Source organism: Anas platyrhynchos, chromosome 24 (genome assembly GCF_047663525.1).
Source record: "Anas platyrhynchos isolate ZD024472 breed Pekin duck chromosome 24, IASCAAS_PekinDuck_T2T, whole genome shotgun sequence".
Lineage (NCBI taxonomy): Eukaryota > Metazoa > Chordata > Aves > Anseriformes > Anatidae > Anas > Anas platyrhynchos.
Window position 1 is genome coordinate 583341 of NC_092610.1, and position 27014 is coordinate 610354.

Sequence of the window (27014 nt, forward strand, 5' to 3'; positions counted from 1 at the left end):
GGAGGTACGGTGCAGCAGAACTGCGTGAAGGAGCCTGCACCACAGATGGATCTCGGTGCTAAGCAGTGGCCTTATGCTTGCACATTCAGAGGATGAAAGACATCCATGCATGTCTTTTCAGACTGAGACAATGAGAGAAGTGAGACATGAAGACAAGAGATTTTTCTAAGAAAAAGGTAACAAAGTGGTCAAAGGTTTGAAACAGCTTCCATATGAGGAGAGCATGACCGGTCTTTTCTCCTTAAAACACATAACAGAGGGTTGATATGACAAGGATGAAAGAAATTATTAATGTTAAGCAGAACAGGCCATAATTACCCATTTCTTCTCATAATACCAAATTCAGGAAAGCTCCCAAATGGCCATGCAATGGTTAAAAACCAATGAGAAAAGTGTTCCTTCGTTTTGACAGCTTCGTTTATATCAAAATGTGCTCAGCTGTTCCTGCCCAGGAATATCTGTTTACTGCTTTATTTGGATGTCTGAGGCAGCCACCAAATAAACTTTTCCCACAGAAGCCCTTGTTCCAGTGCCAATCCTGCTGGAGTTCAGCTTTGCTTCCTTTGGATGGCGAAGCAAACACAGGTGGATCCTACAGATACAATCAGGGTGACTCAAAACCTTGCCAGATGTGATGTTGGGACTCGTTTCCACAAAGTCTTGTGAAGACCAGAATCATTACACTAATTAACAGGGATGGGTCTATTAGCAGCAATAAAGCACGGTGGGTGCTCAGCTCAGAAAAAGCTACAGGCCTCTGTCAAGAGACAGGGCATTGGGCTGAACAGACCTGTACACCCTGTACAGCAATGTTATTTTTTACAGATCCTCTTTACTGTGATTCTATGATTCTGGCCACTCGGCAAAGCCCACTGCTGGTGCACTGCCCTCTCATCTAATCCGACGCAGAACACCTGGCTAACAAACTGGCACTGCAAGCCTTCCTTTCTCCTGATATCACAGAAAATACCATCCGCTGCTCACATTGCTGAGAAGGGTTTATTCCAACTGCTGAAACTGCAAGCTGATCATAAACACGTGGAAAAGCAGCAGCCTCTGTTCTTTTACCCTACTCCAGCCTCCCAGATACTGCCGTGGGCAGCTGGATGTGTAAGCTCACTGTTGTGGTAGCATTGAGCCCTCCTTTGCCTGTAAAAAGGAACATAAAATAATCACAGCCAACCTAAACACATGAACTGTTGTTAGCTCTGATCTAATTATACACTGACATAATTTGCCTGCAGTTGGCATTCGCTAAAGTGATGTCAAAATAAATGATTTCAGTCCATTACGCAGCAATGGCAATGTTGACCCAAGGGAAAATCCTGGAGGAGGTTAAAACATTCATTATTCATTTTAGTTGCTTCATGAATGTCTATCCTAAGGAAGCAGAGGATAATACAATGCTCTGATGCCTGAATTTTGGAGGCACCTGTCTTTCCTTATACTATTTGGCAATGGCAATTATTTGGCCAAACAAAAAAGAGTTCGTGATTAGTTGTCACTGCAGTGCACGGCTCAAGCAGTGTAACCCCCGCATGGGTCTCCCCATTGTCACTGCGATGGCATGGTAGGATGCTATATTTAAGGCTCGAGGATGGGCACTCAAACATGGGGAACATTCTTTTGGGGAGAGTCATTCTTAGTGTCGTCAACAGGGAAAAGGAAACGCTCCTTTGTCCTTTCTCTTGCATGAGGACAGGCACTCTCACTGTAGTCTTCACAGGGTGAGTTTGTTTATCTGTAAATAAGCTACTGTTTATAGCAAGATTTTAAAAGATCTTTATAGCAGCATCAGCTATTTTGTATGATCACTTTGTTTGTATTGCACCTCAGAGACAGACTGTGCTTTGTGATTGTATCTGCTTTAGGGAGTCTTTACTGTTTTTTCAGTGTTGTTCTTATGAAAATTTTTTTTTTTTTTCTCACAAGTGTCTATTCTGTTTATTGATCTGTTCAGAAAAAAATGCATACATTTGGATTGAAAAGTGTAAGCTTTTGTAGATCAGAACTCTGTATCTTCGTAACAAACACCAGATTATAGAGCACTGAAAATTTTCCAGGGAATAATAGAATGTAGTATATATTAATCATGATTTTGGAACAGTAACTATTCATGAACGTAGAAACAGAGACCTGATGCTCAGTAGTCATTGTACAGCTGCAATAGTCGGAAGAGAGTAGTATTCTAGGAAATTAAAAAGATATTTTTTCCACACAGATGTTTTATTTTCACTTTTTATATTTGCAAATGCTTCTTTGTTTCATCCAAAGTTAGCATCTACTGAGGAAATCTGTATTTTCATATGCATTTGGGAATATTTTGCATTTACCATAACTCTGCTTTTCCATGGACAGTTTCTATGCGATTTGTTTACATTAACAGAAAATCACACTCCTGGAAAAAGTTGTCAGGGGTGTATTTTTAATTGTTTAAGGGTTAGAAAGCAATAAAACTTAAATATATTGAAAAATTTGTCAAGAGAAAATTTCAACAATAGAGCGTGAGCAAAGGAAAGATTTACAAGTATGTTTGAATGAATATTATTCAGCAATGATTACACTTCCAAAGAGCCAATGTGCTTTCATAAAGTAACATAAGCTCCTAGAACTTGAAAATCTGTGCAGTTTACAGAATGTGCTGTTGATTTCCAAACCTCTTGCAAGACATAAGGAGGTACGGGGGAATACCCTGTTAAAAATCACTTCTGATTAATGCCCACTCATTCTCCAGTGCCTAAAAGCAGTACACTTTATTCCCAGAAGGGGGGCTGCAGCAACAGCACGGTCCTTTAGCAGCTAATGCTGGAGGTGGAAGGCAGCCAAGAGCTGCTGCTTGCTCCCCACGTTTCACCTGCAAGAGGGGGATCTCTCTGGGCAGGCTTCTCCGCTCCCGCTGGGGAGGGTCCTGCTGTTTACTGAGCAACTCCGTTATGGCTAGTGTTTGAAGGATGCTAGCTCTCTTCACAATTTACCAACTTTTTACAAGACCTAAGAAGAATCAGGAGGCACTCAGAGGACTGGATAAAGCATTATCCCATGGAAGTATTGACTGGAACTGCCAGCAGCTTAAGATACACAGATGGGATATATGGAGTGCTCTGTGTCTGCAAAAGATCAGTTTCAGAAAACCCACTTGAATTTTCCAGTTGTCACAGACACCTAGCAATTCCCACACAGCAGCCTGTGATGGAGCAGTGCTGCCTTACCCAACCCCTGGCACATCCAGGCAAGGTCAGAACATGGTGCAACTGCAATCTGGATGTCAGGTCACAGGCTATCTGGCATCAGATACCCCTGTAATAGTTTCTAGACTGAAAATCTGCTTATTTTCTAAACTTTTCCTCTGTATCTCACTATCTAATGTCCCATATCTTATTTTATCCCTGATCTTCTATGTCCCTCTGATCTCCCTTCTCATGATGCTCCTCATTTGCCTGCATGCTATATTGGGGGTCTGATCTAATGGAACACCCTGGAAGATCCAGCAGCTTTAGAGCATCAGCCTTTGGAAAACAAATCTGCCCATAAAATGTTGCCTGCCTTCTGTTCTGTTACAACCTCAGCTGCCTATAAAGACTTATTAATTTGATCATCTGATTCCATTTTTCACTGAACCATCACAAAACAAACTTCTTTCATAGTTCAAATGCCAGAAGGTAGTATTACATGAACTTTCTTTCATGGTCCTTGAACATCAAAGCAAAGCAAGGATTTAACGGTAACTGAAAGCAATACTGTTAAGCTTTGAAAGCCACTTTGTGTTTTACTCTATTCCAGCAAGAAAGTTCATTTCCAGCATGGGAAGTCGAACCTTTTTCCACCACAGAGAGGAGGAGCAAAAGGAGGAAAGGAAACAGAGCTTGCAAATGACCTCCACAACTAGAAAGAAAAGGTTCAAAACCAGGTAAGCCAGACAGACAGGGATAGTTTGAGCAAATCCTGTCCAGACAGGACTTTCTACAGCATCACACTCAGTACCAAACACTCACAGATTTGTTGAATGTTGAATTTCTGAAATTATTGACATTTGTCTGGATTCTTTTTATGTGTGTCTGCCTCTGGAAGTGAGGAAGAAGAGACATTCAGCCTTTCAGAGTTATCCATAGCAGCTGCCCTTGCACTGACCTCCGAGATACCACAGTAAGTCAGAAATCATTATAACTCAAATACAAGCATTGTATCGCCTTTGTGTAGGGGTCACAGGTTCCAACTCATTTCATTGGAATCAAAAAGACCAGGTTCAATCAAGAGTTCTTCCTTTAAACAAAAAAAAAAAAAAAAAAAAAAAACAGACCTCTACAAAAATGCAGGAAACTAAATTACATTGCCTTGGTACCTGTGATGATGAGCCCTCATAAGTCAGGGCTTTAGAGAAACTATATTTCATAGGAATAAATTGAAGATACAGAGTCAGATTAATATCTATATCTGTATTAATATCTGTATCTGTATTAATATTAATGGTAACAGAGGAACTCACCCCTCTTTCCAGAAAATCTCGGCAGCGATCCTGCTGTCCATCCTTCTGTGAGGGCTGAACAACCTACATAGTGAGCAACACCCCTCTTCTCTAATCCTTCTGCCAATTCCCCATAATTAAAAGTGGTCAAATAGTGGATTCCCTTCTTGAGTTATTATACTATTATCTCTCGTGGTAGCACTGTTCGCTTTTATGACACACGATTGCCTGTCATCATACCCCATTGTAAATAAAAAACGATGTTTCTGTCCTTAATACTTGATTAGATTTAAACAAAACTATGTACTATAAAACAATGGAAAAATAAATATAAAGCATTATCCTAAAATTTGTTGGCTTTTAATATACTCTTGCAGAGATCACAAGCTAAGAAGAGAAGCTGCCATCCTAGAGCTTGAGCAGAGGGGGCAAAAGAGGGTTCGGTTTGGAAATGAGATGGAAAAGCTGGAAAAGGAGGTTATTAGGAACTGCAGGCTGCTGCGTGTGAGAGCTGACCGCAAGGCCCTTCGGAGGAAGGTCAGAAAAGATGTCTCTATTGGTAGCAGAAATGCCAACAGGGCTGTAATTGCCAACACGAAGTAGCATTCTGGAGAAGATCCTAAACAGGTGTTGGGAGAACCCCTACACCATCAGCAATAAGGACAAGGCCTTATACTCCTGCCCCTGAAGCGTTATTGTACACGTCCCTTTTGTAAGACTTTGTGTAATTGGAAATAATCCCTTTCCATTGCCTTTATTTATTCTATCTTTGTCACAGGCTGTAGAGAAGGCACAGATGGAGAAGGACTACATCGAGCTGCGTTCTGGGCGCCCTCCTATGTTCTGGATCCCCCTCCGGGTACACGCTGTGTGGGAGAGGATGGAAGTGACGCTGGCGTGCACCGTCCTGGCTTCACCACCACCACAGGTTACCTGGTACGTCCGCTGATACCAACAACTCGTCCTGCCCGCGTGGTTGACAAAGTGTGTGCATTTCAGGGGCAGCTGGAGGAGCAACATCTGGGTCCTCACAGAAAGGAGGAAGGGAGAGCTTAAGGATCACAGAAAATACTTTCGGTTTAGGTCCCTTCTTCAGTTTGACTGTTAGGACTGGTACAGACGTGAGGTATTTAGTGGGCCCTGAAGACAGTCGGCAGTCCTGTGGGGCTCCCTGGGGATGGGACTGATGTCCACATGGATCTCCCTGCTTCCCTTGGTGCTCGGAAACCAGAATCTCCTGCCAGCACTCATTCACCCCGCACACGCACACCAGCAAGTCTTGGCTACCTTGGATACCACGCAAGTTCTGGCTTTGATGCCATCAGTCCTACACTTTGTGAAAACCGAACCAACTCTTTTACTTACTCAGCCCTGCTTATTTATCAGCATGCAGGAGAGGAAGCGTTATGTACCAGGCCTGCCGGCAGTGTTCACCGTTAATAACAGGACAGAAATAAATGAAAGATTGCCTCAGAAAACAATTGGCAGAGTGTTCTTTGGTCAGTTTGTTAAAGTGATTGACCATTCCTCCCATGGAAGCTTTGAAGCATGCAAACCTTTGGATTACTGCTGACTTCACAGGCAGACAACTGCAAGAGGCTGCCTAAGCACTCCTCTACTCCTCTGTACCTCTGTCGTGTTTGACTGTCACTAATTTTAAAATAAGGTGTTAATTTTACCAGCCAGTCTCTTCATCCCTTCCTCAGCACCTTTGTGTCACCTTTGTGTTCAACTAGGTATAAAAACGGAGTCCCTATCGATCTTCGCCTAGCCCCGGCAGGAAAATACAAGATAAAAAACAAGTTTGGGATGTTGACCCTGCAGATCAGCAGGTAATGGATATACACTTGTTTGTGAGGTGTTTTTTTCAGTTGAGTAAGACCTGTTCTCCTGAAACATCCACTCTGTGTATGCTAAACAAAAAGGATAATTCTTCTGGCATCTGACCCTGCTTGACTTTAGTGTGTTGTACTTGCGCTAAGCCTTTGCTATCAGTGAGTGATATCAACGGTTCAGAAGGTTTAAATTTTTTTACAGAAATCTCATAGCGTTCTACAGGTCTTTTGCTTGCTCATAATGTGAAATCTTCTGCTTATTAAAAATAATAATAATAATAATATATATATATATAAGTAATATCCACAATCAAAAGGAAAGACGCTTTCTTGATGAAAAGCAACTATCTGCTTCTAACTGTTGTCCTGTAAAGTATGAATAATGACTGAAACCTTAAATGAAGGGGAAATATTTTTTCAGATGCTCCATGGAAGATTCTGCTGAATATAGTGTCGAAATTAAGAATCAGTACGGCGAGGCTTACTCATTTGCTACAGTGCTTGTCAGGAGTAAGTAGAAAATGTTTTTTAGTTTTAAATTTTCAAATCCTTGAAATTCTTCAAAATAGTTTCAATTCTATATGATAAATCAATTAAAAAAAAAAAAAAAAAGCACTCTGGAAAAACAGAGAAAGAAGTGAGAACTCTGTCAATAAGATAGGAAAATTCCTCTCATTTATTAGTGAGGGAAAAGCATGGCTAAATAAACTAATTTTTAGCAACCACCAATCAATATGTAATGGTTCTTAAAACAACTTCCCTTTCTCCATCACTTTTGATCTCAGGCAAAATCTCTCAGATTCCATATGGACACAGCTGTCTTTCTACTGTGCTGAAATTGTACTAAATTTAGAAACTTTTTTTTTTTTTTTCTGGACTGATCTAAAACAGCCAAACATACTCAATGACTACAATACATAACAGGATTCGAAGGAGTGTCTTGCATTTCTAAAATTAAGAAAGAAATTGGTTAACACTTGCTGTGGCTTTCATGTGGATCTGTTGGTGCAATACTGCATGGAATACCGTACCCCTCTCTCAAATCAGTAACCACCAGGAGCAAATACAGCAACTGGCATAGACTGTCTGGAGACTGGCACAAGCCAAATTCAGATGTGATGAAAAAAGTAAACCACTGCTACTTAAAAATTGAAATTATATAAAGCTTTAAGAAATATGCAATGAAGTCTCAAAGGATCATAGTTTAGCTGCTCATACTTCTTAATATAAACACATAGAGATAAAAATTTTGTCATTAAAAAAAAAAAATAGACCTACAGAATTGCAGACAACTAAATGCCAGTGGGACTGAGAGTCCAGGGAGCAATTTACATGGTAACAGACGAATAGGAGGTGAAGAGGTTTGCTTTGGAGACCTCACAGGTCATGTCATGAGAGGTGTCTGGCTGAATGAACTGCAAACCCAGGGGTCTTTTTTGGTTTAGATAGACAGTGTATTTGTTGGTGGTGCTGTAATATATTGGCTCTGTCATGGGTTATTTTATTATCATCTTTACTCTTTGCATGCTGTATTTTGATCACATCTGAATACCATTTGGAGATGCATACGCACACAGAAGGATGTGACTCAAGAATTTTATTTTAAAATGTGCTGATATCGTTGTACACATCTGAGGGGAAGATAAACACTGGCATGAAATTTCCTAAAGGTATTTCCTTTTTGTCTTACAGAATATTATGGTAAAGAGTCAGGATTTGATTCAGAAATATACAGAAGTAAGTAAATGGCTATTACTATTATTTCTTTGACTTATATCCTGAAGCAAGCTGGCTTTTCTGCGCTATAGTTTTTCCTATTAGCTTGACTGCAAATGAAAAGTGCAAGGCTCAGATACCACTCTTAATATAATAAAAAAAATACAAGAAAGAAGACACTGTGAAGTCTTGCTCATGCTGAATTTTATTTTAATTTCATAGGATCCCTTATCGCCAGAGAGGCAGATTTTGCCTTTTCAATGAAACCCTTATTTTCAAGAGAAAAGGAGCCATTCACCCTCTCCTGTTACTTCTCCTCTGATTTACTTGAACATCAGCAAGACATTGCCTGGTTCAGAGATGGTTTGTATTCAATAGCTAAGCTCATGTAAGCTTGTATACATATACACATCTCAGTATACCATTTAATTTCGCAGCTGTGATCTAATGTTTACAGAAGAGAATTAGAATTCTGAATTCATGAGCTGCTCTCAGCTCTTCTCAAGCTATAGGTGCTATTATTTACTTGGCATGCTTTCCTCACTTGTAAAAGGATGACAGCACTACAATGGTTTGGAGGTAATGACTTATTTCTGCTTGTAAGAATAGTTTAAGAGCCCTAGTTCTATACAGTGGTAGCTCAAAGTGTTTGCTGTTAAGTCACTGAAAAGACGGAGAAAAAAAAAACTCAGGATAAGGTCCACTCTTTCTGCGCTGTGTTTTGTGTACAGACAGCCACCAAGTAGGATCAGAGTCCAGGACTGTATCTCAGACGCACAACAATCATAGCAGCAGAATTGTCTCGCAGACTCCTTTTCTTGCTCTGTTTTGTTGTTATTTTTGGTTTTGTTTTCACATTTGGAAATACAGTGATCCTGACTCCACCAGTTCAAGTGGAGATCCTTTACCCCTTTTCATGCTTCACAGGTGAGTTGCTGCAGAACTCAGAATGTCATAAATTAAAGTACCAAGACCGGGAAGCTTCTCTGACAGTGTCATGCGCTCACAAAGAAGACGAGGGATTTTACACTATCCGCGTCCCCTCACTGGATGGATATAAGGAGCAGACCACTTACGTGTTTGTTAGAGGTATTATCAGGATGCTGTCCTACTTGGAACAAAAAGCTCCTTTCCTGATACCTTGGCATAAAGGATTTCACAGCCTCATTCTCAAGAAAACGTGTCCCAGTTATGTGCATGGGTACAATTAATAGAATGTCCAAATCCTGTTTTGAGTTGTGATTAAGGTTCTAGAAAATATGACTTGCACTACTGAGATGTAGGCCCTTTCACACTTAAAATCAAGTTACTGAGGACAAGTTTTAGTACAGAGAAGAAAAAACCTTGACCACCGTAACTTGCTGTTTCCACAGACGCTGCAGCAGAAACGCCTGGTGCACCCGGATCCCCGCTCAACGTGAAATGCCATGACGTAAATAAAGATTGCTTGATTCTTTCTTGGGTAGCACCCAGTGATAATGGAGGAAGCCCAATCCTTGGATATTTTATTGAAAGGTCTGTATGTTGGCCATCTCAGAGCAGCAAAGCTCATCGTTATGTTGTGGACAAAGACCCGCAGGAACCCCACGGGCTGTGTTCCTTTCCAGGTGTGTTGCCGGCTCAGAGGAGTGGGTCCCGTGCAATGACAGGCCTGTGAAAACCTGCAGATACCCGATCCTGGGCCTCACTGAAGGACAGACATACCAGTTCCGAGTAAAGGCTGTCAATAAAGCCAGCATCAGTCATCCTTCAAAAGCCAGCGCTCCAGTTACGACGTATGACCCCAGCAAGGACAAGAGAGTGACAGGTACGCTCTGAAACCAGGAGCATGTGCTCTGCAGGTACAGTGTGAGGCTGCAGCTATAAATGAATGCAGTTTGTCCAGATTCGCCCCATTCTCACAAACCTCATTGCAACATACTGCAGTGCTGTGCGTTTGCTGAACCCACCTCAGTACTGTTCTGCAACAGAAAAGATCAACCACTCTTGGGACGTTTCATTAAATGTGTGATGAAATGTATACAACTATGCACATAATTAAATTACACGGTCTGACCTGTCTTTTCTGACAAGCTCCAAGCATTTTGACACAGTTCTGTATCTCTTACTGGATAACACTGTCCTGTTTAACATTCCAGTTATTCCGTATGACGAAGGCAGGAAGATAGAAATTTTCAAGGATGACCTGGAAGGTATGTTCACATTTATACTGAGCCATTGTCTGAGAGAGAAATGATTGTTATAGAGCAACGAGATCAGTACTAACATGACTCAGGACATGGTAAAACATAACTGCAAGCCACACAAGGAATGGAAAGCACCCTCTCTAACGTCTAATCTAAATCTCCTCTCTTTTAGTTTAAAACCATTCCCCCTCATCCAGTCATTATCTGACTGAGCAAAGTCTCTTCTTCTATACTAAAAAAATCTTACTTGAAAGTGGGAAAATATAATCTGTTTTAAAATAACACTTTTCTGCTACATTACAACTAAAGCATATTCTATTCTGACTTCCCATAGGACACATTAAAGTTCCTTTGCCACCCACCAATGTTCACGCAAGTGAGGTCAGAGAAGATTATGTGGCTTTGGCCTGGGATGAACCAGACCCAAGAGGCAGAGAGCCACTGAATTACTACGTGGAAAAGGTAAGAAAATATTATCACATGGAAGGGAAACTGCTGCTACTCCTGAACAGAACTGTTTATTTCTCACATGGCCTATAGCACAGGCCAATATTTATTGACATTTATTAACTGTGAATAACTGCTGGTGGATGCTTACAGTAGTCAGAGAAAATAATTTGTCACCACTTCTAAGGGAGAGGTTTCCTCCCATCTTAAAAAAATAAAATAATCATGTTTCTCCTAAAAACCTTGGCACAAAGTAGAAGAAGGGAGGCAAAGGAGCTGAATTGCCCTGCTATCCTGGAAATGTGCTCAGTCCCTTACTGGGATGAGACGCCCCGAAAGGCCACTCTAAGGGGAAGCTGCCTCTGCTTCGCCAGCACTGCTCACTGCAAAGGGGACTGCAGAACTTTCTCAGCCTCTCTCCAGCTCCACAGCTTACTAGAGCCATGATCCTGACTCTGACACCAACTTACATAGCAATAATTAGCAAAGAATAAATTAATGAGTTTTACACCATACAGTGGTAGCGGAGTTGTAACAGGACTGTTCCTGCCCTGTGGGCCCCTAGGAGGGGAAGAGCCGTGAAGAACTGCACAGTAGTTCACTTTACTGTTCCCCTCTAACCCCTTTGCTAATTAATTAGTATCTCCTACCAATTTCCTTCTATATGTATTCATTTCCCACCTGCTGTACCATTTCTGTTGCAAAGGGGCCCTCTGTTGCCATGGAAGAAAAGTTTGAGTTTACCAACAAGAAGTATATCATCTATATTTTGGTGTTGGTTGGTTGGTTGTTTTAATACTTTCCTATAAAGATTGACTTTGTTATTCCTCAGAAGGGTTTTAAACTTTCACAAGTTGAAAATAATCACCTTTTTCCTTACAGTCAATTGTAGGCAGCAACTCCTGGCAAATGGTTAATCTGGATACGCCAGTTAATTCCCCAAGATTTGCACTCTTTGATCTTGTTAAGGGAAAATCATACTGCTTCCGCGTGCGATCCGTTAACAAGTACGGAATCAGTGAGCCATCCCTGCCCAGTGACCCCATAACTGCTGGAGCCAAACTGGGTAATTATTTCACTAATGTGCACTACACTAATGATATGGAAAAGGAGATGTACTATGAAATTCATGTGTGGGTTCCCCCTGCCCCCACCCTGCTTCCTTTAAATTTCATGTTATATTATTACACAGCAGTTGCTTTGATAGCAGGAAATCTCTTAATGCCTTAAATGCTTGTTTAATTACTTTGCAGTTGGTCAGTGCAGTGTAAATCTAACCATGCAATGATGGGAGAATTACATTTAATTAAGTAAGGGACAGTTGAAGCCTGTGTTTAATCCAAGCATGCTCCAGCACTCAAAAAAAAAAAAAAAAAAAAAAAGAATGAGGCTGCACAGGCCCGTGTCAGATGGAACGACACAGCTGTGCTTGCTGAAGGAGCCTGTCTTGGGGGCTTCAGAGAAAGGAGCAGTCCCTGAAGGGCTGACTTGTTCTGTTTCCTTCCCAGGAATAACATGACAACAGTAAGAGACGCAAAGACTCATGCACATGTTTCCATTACACAGAGAGGACTATCTCTTTCTCTTATATTTTATTTATCCTCATATTAAAGCTGCCCTGGTGTTCATTAATGCTGTCCTTTTTGTCAAGAGTGAAGCAGGTCCCGTTTCACAGTGGAGTCATGTGAGAGTTAATATATGAGTCTCGTTTGCACGCTGATTCAGAGGTTACGTAGGTGTACATGAGTATGAGGAATCACAAACCCAAACACAAACACTTAGGCTGTAGACCAGGACAATGTCTATGGTATTTTGCTCTGATTTGAAAGTGAAGCTCTGGAAAAGATGAATACGTAATACAGCTCAACTCACTTATGAAAACCTTTGAATTTATAAGTTTTTTACTTATAAACTATAAACTATTTTTCTGTTTTCATTTTTTCTTTTGTAGCTACTCTGCCACCACCTTCTCAGGTTTTAGCTTTCAGAGACACCAAGACATCTGTTGTTTTGCAGTGGGATAAGTTAAAGGATGGTCTGGAGCCTCTTGGCTACTACATATATTGTCGGGAAACTGGGACAGAAGGATGGCAAACCGTCAATAATAAGCCTGTGACATGTAACGAGTGAGTTCAGTTGTTATACTGCACTGAGAGAAGACAGGGTGCCAGCTCGGATTCCTCTGTGTATGGCTGGAGTCGTATTTCAGATAAAAAAAGAACTTCCTTCTCTGCACACACAGGCACGCACACACGCAAACACCACGTCCTCTTTTAGCATGAAGTATTGCTCACATGCTGAAATGCCCAGTCTTACTTTTACATCCAAAGCCAGACTGACAGCAAGGTCTGTGTGCATCTGCAGGCTCTGGGTCTGCAGAAGACAGACCCTGTGGCATGACCAGCAGAACCACATTCCATTTTTCTGCCTGCTTTCCAGAGAGTAAGTTGGTGTCACTCACACAGGGGATTCGGAAAACCTCTCTAACTGTGGGGGCCACATGTCAACCAAAAAGTCCATGAGAAGCCCTATTTATTTTACTCGCAGTGCCAGGCAGCAGCATTGCACCTCTCAGTGTCTGATCTATACTTACTGTCTGATTTATTGGTAGCCGTTTTATGTGGCACAGTGCTCTTTAATCTGTAACGGCAAATCATGTCTTTGCAAGGAACATTGCCTTATTAAAATATATTGCTGTCTGTTCAGAGGACTGTTTACCTGGACTCTGAAGAGTCAGATACAAACACAGTCATTTTCTCTCCTAGATTTACTGTTCCTGGGCTGCAGCCTGGAAAGGAGTATGTCTTCTGTGTGAAATCTGTCAGCGAGGCAGGACTAAGCGAAAGCTCACCAGAGACGGATCCTATCGTTGTCAGGCCAGCTATTGGTAAATAGTATATACATACACACAAAAAATAAACCCCTCCAAGACGTATCTATCATACATAGCTATTGTGACACACAGTGGTAATAACAGGGAGCAGATAAGCAAACAAAAGCAAGAGGAATGGATTTTCTTGCACCCCCCTGGTTCTGTTACTAATTATAGATGTCAGGGGTGAGCAAAGTTAATTAGCATTTTGACAAAGCAGTGTGTTAACGCTTACAGTATTCATTTGGTACTGGTACAAGTGAACGTTTTAAGTGCAGTTTTACTGGTGTCTTGAAATCAGCGATGTGAATTTCTCCAGAGCAATCACAAAGACCTACCCACCACGTTAAGACAGGAGCCGACCCTCAGCCCTCACCTTTATACCAACTCACTGTGTCCATCTTTCCTAACAGACAAAACATAAACCGACATGCAAGAAATGCCCTGAAACATTTCCATGACTTTTCTTGTGGCATCTGAATAGGAATCCGCTCACTTCTCAATCCTTTTATGCTGTAAAAGTGGTATTAAGGGGCCTTAATATAAATAGCGTCACATCTGCTCTGCACACACGGGGCTCTCCTCTCCCTGCTTTCCCAATGCGTACACCTCCTTCCCCAGTCCCCAGCCCCCAAGCCCGCACTGAACACCGCCGTCCTTCCTCCTTCCCTTCGCTGTGCAGCCCGGCCGTCCGCACCCCGCGAGTTCGTGCTGCTGAGCTGTGGGAAGAGCGAGATGACCATCGGCTGGAAGCCCCCGAAGCGCCGAGGAGGAACAAAGCTTCTGGGCTACTTCCTAGACCAGCACGATACGTCTGAACTCGACTGGCATGAAGTCAACATTCAGCCAATTCCCCAGCGAGTTTACACGGTATGAATTTCAGATATAACACTGAGCTTCCTCATGCATAGTGGGAAGCATAGCTCCAACACGAGATGAGCTGCTTTTCCTCTACTTCCCCTAGTCCAGAACTTTCCCCATGCCTCATAAGAGTGCTACCATGCAAGGCCATGCCAATAACCTCTTTGTGCTTCTGAACCCAAAGGTTGGCAACCTCAAGGAAGGGCACCTCTATGAATTCCGGGCTTGTGCAGTGAACATGGCTGGTGTTGGGGAAGTGTCTGAACCCAGCGACGCGTTCAAGTGTGAGGAATGGACAATGCCAGAACCAGGTACCTCTCACAAAAAGGACAGGCAGAAGAGTATCACCAGCTACACCAGGTATCTTCTCACTCTTCTGTGACTCCGAGGGACTTCTGAAGACTGAATCTGTACACAGCTGGGTCCCGGTGTACAGATGCACATAAACACTTCTGGGGACCTTCTGATTCAGATGTAGCATATTATTTCTGCATTACACACGTCTAGCATCAAAGTATTTTTAATAATATTGTTTCCAGAGAATGAAGAATCTGGATCAAATACCCTAACATCTTTGTGTATTACACCAGAGCACATAACATCAAACCAGCTGATGTATGCTTTTTTTTTCCCTAGAACCTATGTTTCTAGAACCTGTATGGTTGAATAGCATAGAAAGCACCACCTGTGGGCCCACTATTCACCTTTTAACTAAAAGCTTTGCTTTCTGATCTCAAACTCAAATGATGTGCACCTGCTTGCATTTCTAACATTATTGCTTGACAGCACACTCTTCTCCGGACAGGCCCTCCTTATGACGTGAAGTTCACAGAAGTAAGAGACTCGTCCCTGATGCTACACTGGCAAGCCCCGCTGTACACAGGCGCAGGTCCAGTTACAGGGTACTACGTGGATGTGTGTGAGGAAGGGTCAGAGGAATGGAAGCAAATAAACAAGCAGCCCATAGCCACCACCCACATGAAGGTCTGTATGTGCACTTACTATCCAGATGTCGCTTCTCATTCAGCCTTATGTTAATTCCTGTCCCTGGTTCCTACAGGTTTCAGATCTAGAGACAGGGAAATGCTTTATTTTCCGAGTAAGAGCACTGAACAAGGCTGGAATTGGGCCCCCTTCGCTCCCCTCGGATCCTGTGGTGGCTAAAACCAAGCCTGGTATGAAACTGAAGTGGTGAGATTTTAAATATTAGCTACATGTTCCATAGCAAGAAAAAGCCTGAGTCAAAATAAAGATTAGCAAATTAATCAGCCCAAATGAAATTACTCTAGCTGTACACTCTCTGGCCTTTAAGCCAGATGTCCAGATGTTACCTGTTTTGGTAAGGGATGTTTTGCAGTGTTATTTTTTCCTTTGTTTGCTTTTGTCATACAGGCACAAATGAAATCGAACTTGGGGTTGATGAAGAGGGTCTCATTTATATGGCTTTTGAAGCTCCTGAAAAGAATGACTCTTCTGAATTTATCTGGTCAAAGGACTATGAAGGACCACCAGATGCTGACAGAGTTCGGACTGAAGAGAAGGGCAATAAGTGAGTATATTATGCACACTGAGAAAATGAATTGTGGACTGGGGAATAAAGAATGCCTTAAACACAGAGAAAAATGTGAGGGCAAAGGTTTCCTTCTCCTCCCAATATACAAGTAAACTGGTGAACTTTTGCAAATCTCCCCGATTCCCAGCTCTGCTGTCTATGGAATGGGGCAGGCAGGGAAATGGTCAGGTCACAGAAGGGAAACAACATCCCTTATATTGTTCATGCTTTTGCCTTGCTTCTCAGTGTCACATACATGTGATGTTACACATGTATCAAATGTATTGTATTCTGTTACAAAAAGCATAAATTTTAAACAAAATATTTTTTCTATTATTACTTTCAAGATCTAAGCTTATACTGACAAACCCATCAGAAAAGGACTTGGGGGTATATTCAGTGGAGGTCACAGATGTAGATGAAGATATCTCTGCCAGCTGCACTTTAACAAAAGAAGGTAAAAACTGATAATTAACAAGCACCAAAATCTAATGTGCCATAATTTTCTAGTATTGAGATGTTTGGAGGAAAGCTTCTCCTAGAGGAATACTAAGTGACTGATGTCACTTAATGATAGGGGTATCATTAGAAAGATGTTTCTCATTCCCTGAAGGCCGAAGGGCAGTTTCTTTTCCAGTCCCCTACAAAAAGATATCATAGTCCTGGAAGGTCATTTTTCCATTAGAGTTCAGATTTCACACACAGCTACACTATCACAGTTATTTAAATCTTTAAAATATTTCTCAAGTTGATAGAACCAACGTTCTGTTTGGACATAACTAAGAACTGTCTTCACCACCACTTCAGGCCCTCCCTGCTATGGAATGTTTTGTACTTATTATCTTCTTCTTGACGTAAACAAAGTTCATTGACAAATTAAGCCCAATTTATATAATGATTTTGGTTTGGCCTAGTTGTACTAGTCTAAATGATTTCTTATTCTTTGCATTTCAGACCTGGACAAGTTACTGAAACGTAGCCATGAAATCAGGAACCCGTGTAAGTTGAACCAGGCTGAGGCCAGTACCATATATACAGATTCTGAAAGGGGAACTCTGGCATAATCCTGGCTGAGCCAAGTTCTGTGGTTTATATATGAATTCCCCTTGGTGGTTCTTTGTTTTCCAGTGATAAAGCTGATATCTGGGTGGAACGTTGATGTTCTGGAGAAAGGAGAAGTGCGGCTGTGGCTGGAGGTTGAAAAGCTGTCACCAAACGCAGAACTGCATTTAATCTTCAATGAGAAGGAGCTTAAAAGTACTCCAGTACGTTTGGGTATTTTTAATTCTGACTTACTTTCCCCTTGGTGAACAGGGAAGTCGACCAACTGGGCACATCCCACATTTTCTAAATTACCATCAGACATTTTGATGTGTGCTTTTGGGAGGCTCTGTGCCTTGATTTCCCACTGTGCATAAGCAGAAAGCCAACTGTCTGCTTCTCAAGCTGTCTGGCCTTAGTACCACGCACAGCCACAGGACTGACGCTCAGTTAAAGGCAGGGCAGTCCTCCTCAGTGCTACAGCCAGCAGAAACCTCAGTGGTAAGATGCAGAGAACACCTTCTCCTTAGCCAGCATTCCTCCCACCGTGAGAAGCTGCCTCTGCCAACCGTGCTGCAGCAGATTTCCCTTTTACACATGGATTTCCCAACAAAGCCCAGCCATGTCCCATTCACCTGATACTAGATGCACCTGTGCAGGACTGAGAGCTTCCTCTTAGTGAACAATCTGAACTCATTTAAGAGGATGGTAAAGAAATACACCATCTCTGACAATGAGGCAGGATATTTTTTCTTCTATTTTAACAAGCAAAGCTGCAAGGTATCCACCCTCTCTCTTTGAACTGCATACAGATAATGAATTCTAAGAGCAGATGAAAGTGATTTATTTCTCTGGAAATAACTGGAAATAACACTGCATCACATGTTACAATACACTCCTACCTTCTGATATATTTTTTTAAAAGAGTTCTAGCCTCTTCCTTGTCTTCCCATATCAAGTTAATATTTTAACATTTAAAAAGCATTTGGAATGACAGGAGCAGAGTGGAGAACAGTTGAGAATGAAGAACAGCATAAATCATGTGCCTGTCAGTTAAAATGCAGTGTAGCAATGCCAAGATAACAAAAAAGCAAAACAAAACAAAAAACCACCACAGATACAACAAAGGGATAGGAGTATGCCAAAGAATTTCAGAGCTTTTATTGCAATGGTTCCTGGTTTTGGGGGGAGGGCTGTTTTTTTAAAGCAATGTGCAGTGAATTTATTGAAGACTTTTGCCTATTATAAGAACTGTCTTTTCTACACAGGAGAACTGACATAGTAATGCGTGATTACAAAGTGTTTGCCAGGCTCTTTGTAACAATAATATTTGCCTAGAGCAAACAAGGAGGTGAGGCCTAAGGATGGTATTTACATTTAAGGTATTTACATGTAAGTGTCTGGCAGGTTTCGGGGTGTGTGTGTAAAAGATTCAGTAGTGGTTGCACGGTGTCAGAGGGTGGCAATATTACTTATAATTGCCCAAATATGTGATTACTTGCATTATACTAAAAATCATAGAGATCCTGGCAAGGTGAAAACTCTGTAATACGCAACAAGAAAGAATGCATTGTGTCGTGTGGTTCTAACAGAAACTTCCTCCCAGAGAAAAGTTCTGCTGCATGCAATTCTGCTATGCCTAAGTGCACAAGCAAAGAATAGATGAATCACAGAACACAGAATACCAGAGTGCAGTGGCCTCATTACACCTGTAGGATGAGGGAAATATATGAGGATATAATGGGACTCTGATGTCTGAGTGTCTTGTGAAAGATGTGCCAGGATCTAGCCTTCGAACTGCTCCTCTGTGGAAAAGCTATTTAATTTATCATATTTGCTTTGTTTTACACAGACACATAAAATAAACTTTGTCAAAGGAAAAGGTCTGGTAGAACTGATAATCCAGAATTTCTGTGATGATGATAAAGGAATGTACACAGCCCAGCTGCAAGATGGAAAAGCTAAAAATCAATTCACCCTAGTTCTTTTGGATGAACGTAAGTGGAAATTCAGTATCAAATATAGACTGCCATGCTGAGTGGAAATTTTTTGAGGCACTCAAGTATTTCTGACAGCTATACTGGCACACTGGGAATGTGGAGAACAAATTTTAGCATACATTTAAAGTCAATTGTGTAAGAAATAATCTGTATTTCTCTTCTCTTTAACATAAATTGAAGCTTTTAGTCTTACAGATAGGGTCCCTGATGATAAAAATGATCTGCTAAAGTAAAACATCTAGTGAATCTAGTTTAGTTATTGTTTCCAAATGTCTTACATTATTATCTTGCTATGTCAAACTGCCTGTATCTTGGCAGCAAACTGTATGGCAAGTATTATGATACGTACCTATTTATTTCAGGACAGGATCAGGTTGAAAATTCAGCGTATTTAACAGCTGGTCAGTTGCATCAAACCAAATGCAATAAAGAAACTAGTGTCGATTGTAATGAAGGCAAGTCCAAGCAACAAAGATAAACATGAAACATGCAAGGTCCTTGTACGTGCTAGTACAGAGAGACTCTTCAATAAATTACAAATAGGAAGCAACGAGATTAGCATTCAAATTCTTCCCCATACACTCTCTATCTCCATCTTGCAAACAGTTTGATGATTTCAAGCGACCTTACAAAGCTTCCACATTCTGTGAACAGAAAGTGTCTGTACAAATGTCACATCCACTTGACTCCCTGTACAACCAGACTCTCGCGGGGTGATCCAGCACACGTTAAGTTCAGAATAGAAAATGAGCTTGACTTATGCTCTGTAAGTGCATATTTTTCTTTACTGATGATGAAAGAAGTAGAGAAACCTCAAGTTGCATATAGTTGTCTAAAAGTGAGGTAAATTTTATGCTCTCTGCCTTCCTTTGTGTTTCCTACTTTTAAAACATTTTAATTTCAGGGTTTCTAGCCTACATTTTTGTATGGTCAAAAGTCCTGTTTCATTTCCTAAATGCCTAATGCTCAGGTCTCCAAAGACCCTTCTGTTCATGACGATAAATATCACAGAGTCAGCAACCAGTACAATCAAGAAAAGGATGGTACTGATCTGCTCAAGGTTCTGTGAGGCCAGAGGTAACCGGTACTAGAGAAGCCTTATAAACAACTATCAGAGCTCTTATGATAGCACCCTTTGCAAACAGAAATCTCTAGTGTTATACTAAGAAACAGGTGCTTTTGTTGACTTTGACAATTACTGTTGTTACAGGCTTTGCTAAAGTCGCAGAGGAGGCTGATGCAAAACGGAGAGAATGGAAGAAAAAGCAGGGTAAGATAAGCTGAAGGTTAATGACTTACCAGAGGAGAAAACAAGGTTCTCTAGACATGTTTAAAAAGATCATGTGTCCCACTTTCACTTTATCCCCCATCTTACATTCATGGATAAGAAAGTTTATAAAACAGTTTCAGAGAAAAAAAAATATTACAGTTGGGAGGACGATCATCCCCTTCCAACTGGGATACAAGCATCCACCAGCAGCTGCCGTACCAGAGAGGGCTAGGAGCACAGTCGCCTGTCTTCAGAGACGCACAGGATAAGTTTAAGCTGTGTATAAAGCAACTTTCCCCTCAGTTTACCCCTACAGGAATATTCAGGAAGAAAAATTAGAAAGTGTACAACTTGTCTATTCTGTTGCACTTCACTCAGAAAATCTCTCTCATATCCCACACCGACTGCATGCAAAGCTGTCATTCAGTAAAGGCATCCTAGGCATCAACACTAACATCATTTTAAGGTATGATTCCTCAACAACCATAAGATCTGTTGCCTTAGGACATTACAAGAGCAGCAAAAATTGTGTGCTGTAAACTGGTGCCTGGTGTATGCAAAACTAAAAAGCAAGAAACTCTCCCAACGAGCACCACTGCTGGGATTCGCCACTAGATGGGGGCATTTCTGTAGCTAGTTAGGAGCCGTGGAACTGTGCAGCAAAAAACATTTACTTTCTTTTATAGGCCCGTACTTTATAGAGAATTTGAGATGGAAGGTTACCGAGAGCTGTGAAGTACTCCTTACCTGCAAGGTACGTACATCTCTGTGATGCAACTGCACAGCCTGAATTCCTTTAGCATTCAATTTTAAGTGCGAAATTTAAGGGATGGGAACAAACAATGCTCCTTTAAATGGTTATTTGCAGACCAATGAAGGGTAAAAGATAGCATATCTTGGACAGAATTTTCAATAAAGAAGGAAGTTTCCAGAATTCTTACACCAATCCTGTAATGCAAGTGATGTTTTGCATCAGGGCATGTTGGCATTCAGAAATAAAATACACTTGAGAACCTGACTTCTAAACCTTGACTTTAAACAGGCAACGAACCTGAGAAAGGACACCAGCTTCCAGTGGTTCTTCAATAAGAAGGCACGAACAGGCGGCGTGTTTGATCCACAGACTGGGATAGGAACTCTTTGTGTTAAAAAGGTGAAAAACATAAAAGCAACTCAGCAGCACTGGCAGTCACGTCAACGTGCAAACATAGGGTTATCTTACATGTAACATTCAATTTTGTTTTGGGTAGTGCCCACTAAATGAAAGAAGAATTAATGCTATAGCCAGCTGAATTAGAAGTTAGATGTGTTTAGCAGTGAGTGGCTGTGAAAAGTTTAAGTGTGAGCTCTGCAGGTTTTCTGAGCAAGATTTGTTGCTCATTCTGGAGACAAACTTCAGTCAAAGGAAAAAAAAAAAAGTTACTGTGCTCATTACTGAAATGACTGAATGAAATTTAAGGCTTAACCTGCAGAGAAGGCCAGACACGCTGAGCTAATGCCCACTGTAGTCTCAACTCTGCCTCAGGGGACTACAGCTGAGGAAAGGCAGCGTGGTGGTGCAGAGTTCTGGTGCGATCTCTGCACAGCTAACTTGAATCCCACTTTCTTCTTTTGCCATCCTTTCTGATCAGTCCAGCCTCAGTCCAGGGAAGACAAAAATCTCAGCTCTCTGCCTTTTCAATGTCCTGCCGTATTTCAATAATATGTGAAGATTCCATTGTCCTTTTTTTGTTGTTGTTTTGTCCTGTTTTATTATTATCTATGTACATACGTATTTGACAGATAACCAAAGCAGATGAGGGCCAGTACAAAGCACTTGTTTCAGATGACCGAGGAGAAGACTACACCCAACTTGATCTCACAAAAGGATGTAAGAGAACCTTGTATATGGCAATATTACACATCCACACACCTGCCTGGATTCATTTTGGATCTAAAAACAAATTTCATATCTTGCTACCACGTCTTTAACTGCAGATGTTGAGTGCTAAGGAAGATAGGAGCATCTAAATAGAGTAAAAAATGCTCAGCATCTAAAAATAAACAAACTGGTGACAAAACCCCCATACCCAGTAAGCTTTGCAACAGAAGAAGACAAAGAATAACTGATATATCCTAACTAACCATGCACTACTTAGTAGATCAGATGTGATCTGCTAAGTAGTGCATGGTTAGTTAAATATCGTTATGTCTTTGCAGCCTTTGAAGACCTCCTGAAGGAGCTGTGCAGGATCAGCGGTACGTCCCTTTCTCCTCAGCTGGTACAGTGATTACAGCAGGGGGAAAAGGTGGGGTGCCACAATTGGGGCAAACAGCTCACCAGGGCAATATTTACCACCTCGGGTACAACACGGCCCATTGCATATTCCTTTGGCATCAAAAGCACCTTTAAAGTGTCAGTGGGGATGGTCAGTACGTGTGCCCAGGGACATAAAACCCTCTGCACTTACAAATTATTCCTGTGACCTTTACGTGCCAGCAGCCTGCTCCTTGTCACAGCGCTTGCTATGTGAATTTGGGCAAGTTGAACGTTCAGCTAGCCACATTCTCCAGAGAGAAATGTTAATATGTTGCTTGGGATTTTGTTTGCATAGCATGTAAAATTGCATGGATATTCTTGGATGTCCTCCTCAATTTCAGTTTTTCAATTATACTACCAGCTCTTTCTGCTTCACCTCTGAAAATTCAGCCTACTGAAGAAGGCATCAAAATCTACACGGATGTGAAGTACTACACAGACTACATGAAAACAACCTGGTATCACAAGTAAGTCCCCAAAAGACATTTGCAAGGCTTCTGGGGGTACTGTTGCTTGTTTATCATAAAAATTAAGCATCTTAGGCCTGAATCCTTATTTTCTAAGGCAATGGGAGATTTATCAGGGTAAAGACTGAAAACCACAACTCTCTCTGAAATCTGAATCATGTCTGGGAATTCCAAAATAAACAAGTCATGCTATTTTTATCTTAGCATTGCATAAATATTTACAAGTGGTCATCTTTACTAGAATAATAATTTAAGGTACCGCTCAGTTACAGCCACCTTGGTTACAAACAGGAAAGGAATCTGTCATTTTTTCCCAAGTCCTTTACGTCAACTATCCTACACTTCCATAAACCATATTACCCCACTGTGAGTAACAAATATTCGCAAACGTTACAACATTCTTTCCAAACATGAGCTAATTTAGCCTCATAACATCTTGGTCAAATACAGAAATGCCTTTTTATTACACATCTCCTACAGACATGTGAAAAATTGGCCTCCTTGTATGATGTTTAAGGGCTAAACGTATATGATGCCTACATCCTATTTAATCTCATCCATAAGAATCAGGAGGTCTGTTGTAGGGTTTGTAGAGCTTTGGCAAACTGCCCAAACGCAGAGATAGATGCCCAGTGAGATTTTCAAGTGAGTGAGTCCGTAACTCTCCATGAAACTTTTGGGTAGACCTGTGCGGTGTCAAGAGTTGGACTTGATGATCCTTAAGGGTCCCTTCCAACTCAGGATATTCTATGATTCTATGATTCTAAATGTGCAGTGAGGTCCTGACTCCCACCTTCTTGTTCTAAGTGGTTTAGGACTAACAGAAAGTTATCGCTCTAATTTATGCAGCTCTGCTAAATAGTATTGAAATTATATAATTTGTTTGCTTAGGGAGAAGCAAGTGGAAAGTCGTGACAGACTGAAAGCTGGGAGCACGATGAATCAGATCTGGCTTCACATCCTGAACCCCACAGATGCAGATAAGGGAAAATACGTCCTGGAGTTATTTGATGGGAATGACACTCACAAGCTGTCAACGGACTTGTCTGGGCAAGGTAAACTGAGTCAACAGCACGGCCACGGGAATCAGATCTACCTGAGCTGCTCTCCAGGATTCCTTCAAACCATTGGCAGCAATTCCTCTCTTGTGTTTGAGCTGGAGGTTTGGTTCCATGACAACATGCTACGAAACTGGGTTCAGAAAGACAATGAACTGCCCATAAAAGTCAAAGGAAACCTGAGGAGAGGAGAATGGAGCAGCAGAAGGGACCCAAGTCTTTAGGGCACCTTGCTGCCAGAGCATAAGGAGCTGCAGGGGGAAGGATGAGTGGGAGGACAGCTGCTCCTGGGACATGCGGGGTTCCCCCGAGGCTGCCAGAGCTTACAGGCAGCACCCTGGAAAAGAGAACATTGCTTCACGTTTACAAAGGCTTTTCCAAACAGTCCAAAGGATTCTTTTCTTCTGAGGAAAGGGAATATCAGGCTTCACTTATTTCAGTACTTTATAAGTACATTCTTACTTCCTTAAGGCATATATAATGTATAAGTGATAGTTAATTAGATGTAGCTGTGCACACAAATACCTGCATTTCCAAACCCGATGCATTATATTAAACCTACTGTCGGAAGAAATAAACAGCAACTTTCCCTACAAACATTTCTTTCCTTGCAGCCTTTGAAGATGCCCTGGCTGAGCACAGAAGGCTAAAGTAAGTTTCTGCCTAACTATTTTCACAGCCAAACTAATCTATTTCAGGTGTCATATTCTATACTGAGAATACAATGCCTAATAAATAAAACCGCTATAATTTTATCTCTCTCTCTTCATTTTCAGAGAAGCAGCAGTAGCAGAAAAGTGTAAGTAAATGAATTTCCTTCCTTCTGCCAAACACAGCCAAGTGGTACACTGATAAGTAAAACTAAAAGGTCGTATTTGCTTATTCCCAGGTCGTGCCAGAGTTGTTCAAGGTCTGCCAGATGTTGCCACCATCATGGAGGACAAGGTAATATTGAGTAACTGCCCGTGTAACTGGGCCTTGCACAGACACGAGAAGGACTGCTGGGAGAAGGCTCCTGCTGTCTCCTTCCTGTACAGTTCCAGGAGCTTTCCAGAACTACTGCTGAAGGAGCAAAGTGGTACCCTCTGTGCCACCTGTGTCAGTCCCGTTTGCTGTTGATTTGCTTCCGAATGTGCACGTGCTTCTGCACTTACAGGTGCTTGCCCTGGCACAGAATCTTCTGCCAGGTCACAGGTGTGACAGATGCTTTCTAGGTCTGTTTCCCAGTTAGATCCTTTCTGTTGTCTTCCCATTAAATACAACTAGACCAGGGGCTAAGTGCTGAACCTGATTTTTCCCATCATAGAAACCTGATACCTACATTTCTGGGTCACATTCCCCTTTACTACTACACAGGCAAAATAAGTAACAAGTCTGTAAAGTAATTGCAAATTCACCACGTGTCTATTTAAGTGCCACTTTGTGGTGTAAGAAAGTCGTAAAAAGACAGCAGCACAAATATTAGTCAGGCCCTGTGAACTTAGGTTAATCCTGATTATCCTGGAAGATATCAGGAAAAGGAAATGGACAGTCCTGGAATCTCACCTACTAAAAACCTTGATTTTTATTTTTCTTAATCTCACATCAGTGAATTTCTTTGCTCAATTACATGTTTGTAATCTCTCTGTTTTACAACAGACCCTGTGTTTAACTTGCTGTGTATCTGGAGATCCTTACCCAGAAATCACTTGGTTCAAAAATGAGAAGGTTATCGTCTTTAAAGATCGTTACAAAATGGATGTGAAGGGGACAGTTGTCACAATTACCATAGAGAAAGTCTGCAATGAAGACACAGGAAAATACAGCATCTATGTCAAGAACAAATACGGCTCTGAAACAGGGCAGGTTACTATCAGTGTCTATAAGCATGGAGAGATACCAGTAGGAACAGATGAAAAGACCCAGGTGGAAACTGTAATGAGAAAGCCTAAATGAATTAGGCAACTATATCTCATTGAATTTAAAAGGAATTTGACTCCTTTGGATTCACTCGAATGTCTCCACCCTAAAATTCAGTCTCATATCTCCATTTTTATTTCAGTATTATTTTAGTATTTTTATTTTGATGGTTGCTAGAAAACAATTCTCACTTGTGTGTGGGTGCATGCACACACTTGCATGCTCACTTTACAGAGAAAACTCTTTCCTGCCAAATTCTGTTGTGTGGGAAATTCCAGAGGATTCACGCGCATGAAAACTAGGCCTTTAGGAGAGGGTTTTTGTTCTTTTTGTGTGTGTGTGTGTGTGTGTTGTTTGCTTGTTTTTGTATTAAATCCTCATGTGTTACTGATTATCTTGTAGCTGAGAAATGTTTACGTCTATATTATTAAACTTATAACCTGAGTGACACCTTAGCACTGTCATCAGTACATCTATTTTGAAATGAGTTAAAAGTGAAGAATTTTCATAAGTACTGTGTGAAAGTCTTGAAGTATTCGCCTTCACAGACTTAAGCCATACGGGAAGGAAACAAGGCCTGGTGCTTCACGGAGGAACACGTTCAGCTTCTCTCCGCACTGACACGCAGCAATACGCTTACACAAGAGGACTGAGTGAAAGTCCACAAAGTTGGACCCAGATCCTTCCATCCTCCAGCACGCCTATATTCTTTAGAATTAAACATTTTTATGTTTATTAGTTATGTTGGACTGTTACGAATGCAGAAGAAAGTGTGGGCTCTCAAATGCTCTAAAGCAATATCTACACTCCCAGCTCCTACCAGTAAAACCATGTCTGGGAGAGAGAAAGACTGACTGTATTCCTGACAGAGCCATACAGCTACAGTCATTTATTCAGCAAATAGATCAGAATTAGAGCACAAGTTTTCTTAGAGCCTCAGATGCTGTCTGCTAATCAGAATTAGAAGTAAAATAGGCTTGAACATAACCATTTCCTACACTAAGGGCAACTGGCTCTTCGTGTCTGAATTCTTATTTGAATTCTTATTA

The 27014-nt window shown here is 41.3% G+C and overlaps 1 protein-coding gene across 1 annotated transcript; it reads left to right on the plus strand.

The window, feature by feature from the left end:
• Positions 1-1488: 1488 nt before the first annotated feature.
• On the plus strand, positions 1489-26420 carry MYOM3 (myomesin 3). Its single transcript, XM_038167349.2, has 37 exons — positions 1489-1727; positions 3781-3907; positions 4069-4143; positions 4840-4999; positions 5241-5398; positions 6199-6294; positions 6719-6807; positions 7990-8034; positions 8236-8376; positions 8941-9102; positions 9387-9528; positions 9621-9820; positions 10152-10205; positions 10534-10661; positions 11529-11712; positions 12598-12772; positions 13412-13533; positions 14201-14388; positions 14564-14690; positions 15185-15363; positions 15440-15554; positions 15772-15928; positions 16279-16388; positions 16886-16930; positions 17060-17196; positions 18825-18969; positions 20183-20242; positions 20929-20996; positions 21285-21395; positions 22025-22112; positions 22442-22480; positions 22903-23008; positions 23900-24063; positions 24681-24717; positions 24843-24865; positions 24956-25011; positions 25705-26420. The coding sequence occupies exons 2-37, from the start codon at positions 3801-3803 to the stop codon at positions 25999-26001; spliced, it is 4290 nt and encodes a 1429-aa protein (XP_038023277.2). The 5' UTR covers positions 1489-1727; positions 3781-3800; the 3' UTR covers positions 26002-26420.
• The last annotated feature ends 594 nt before the right edge of the window (positions 26421-27014 follow it).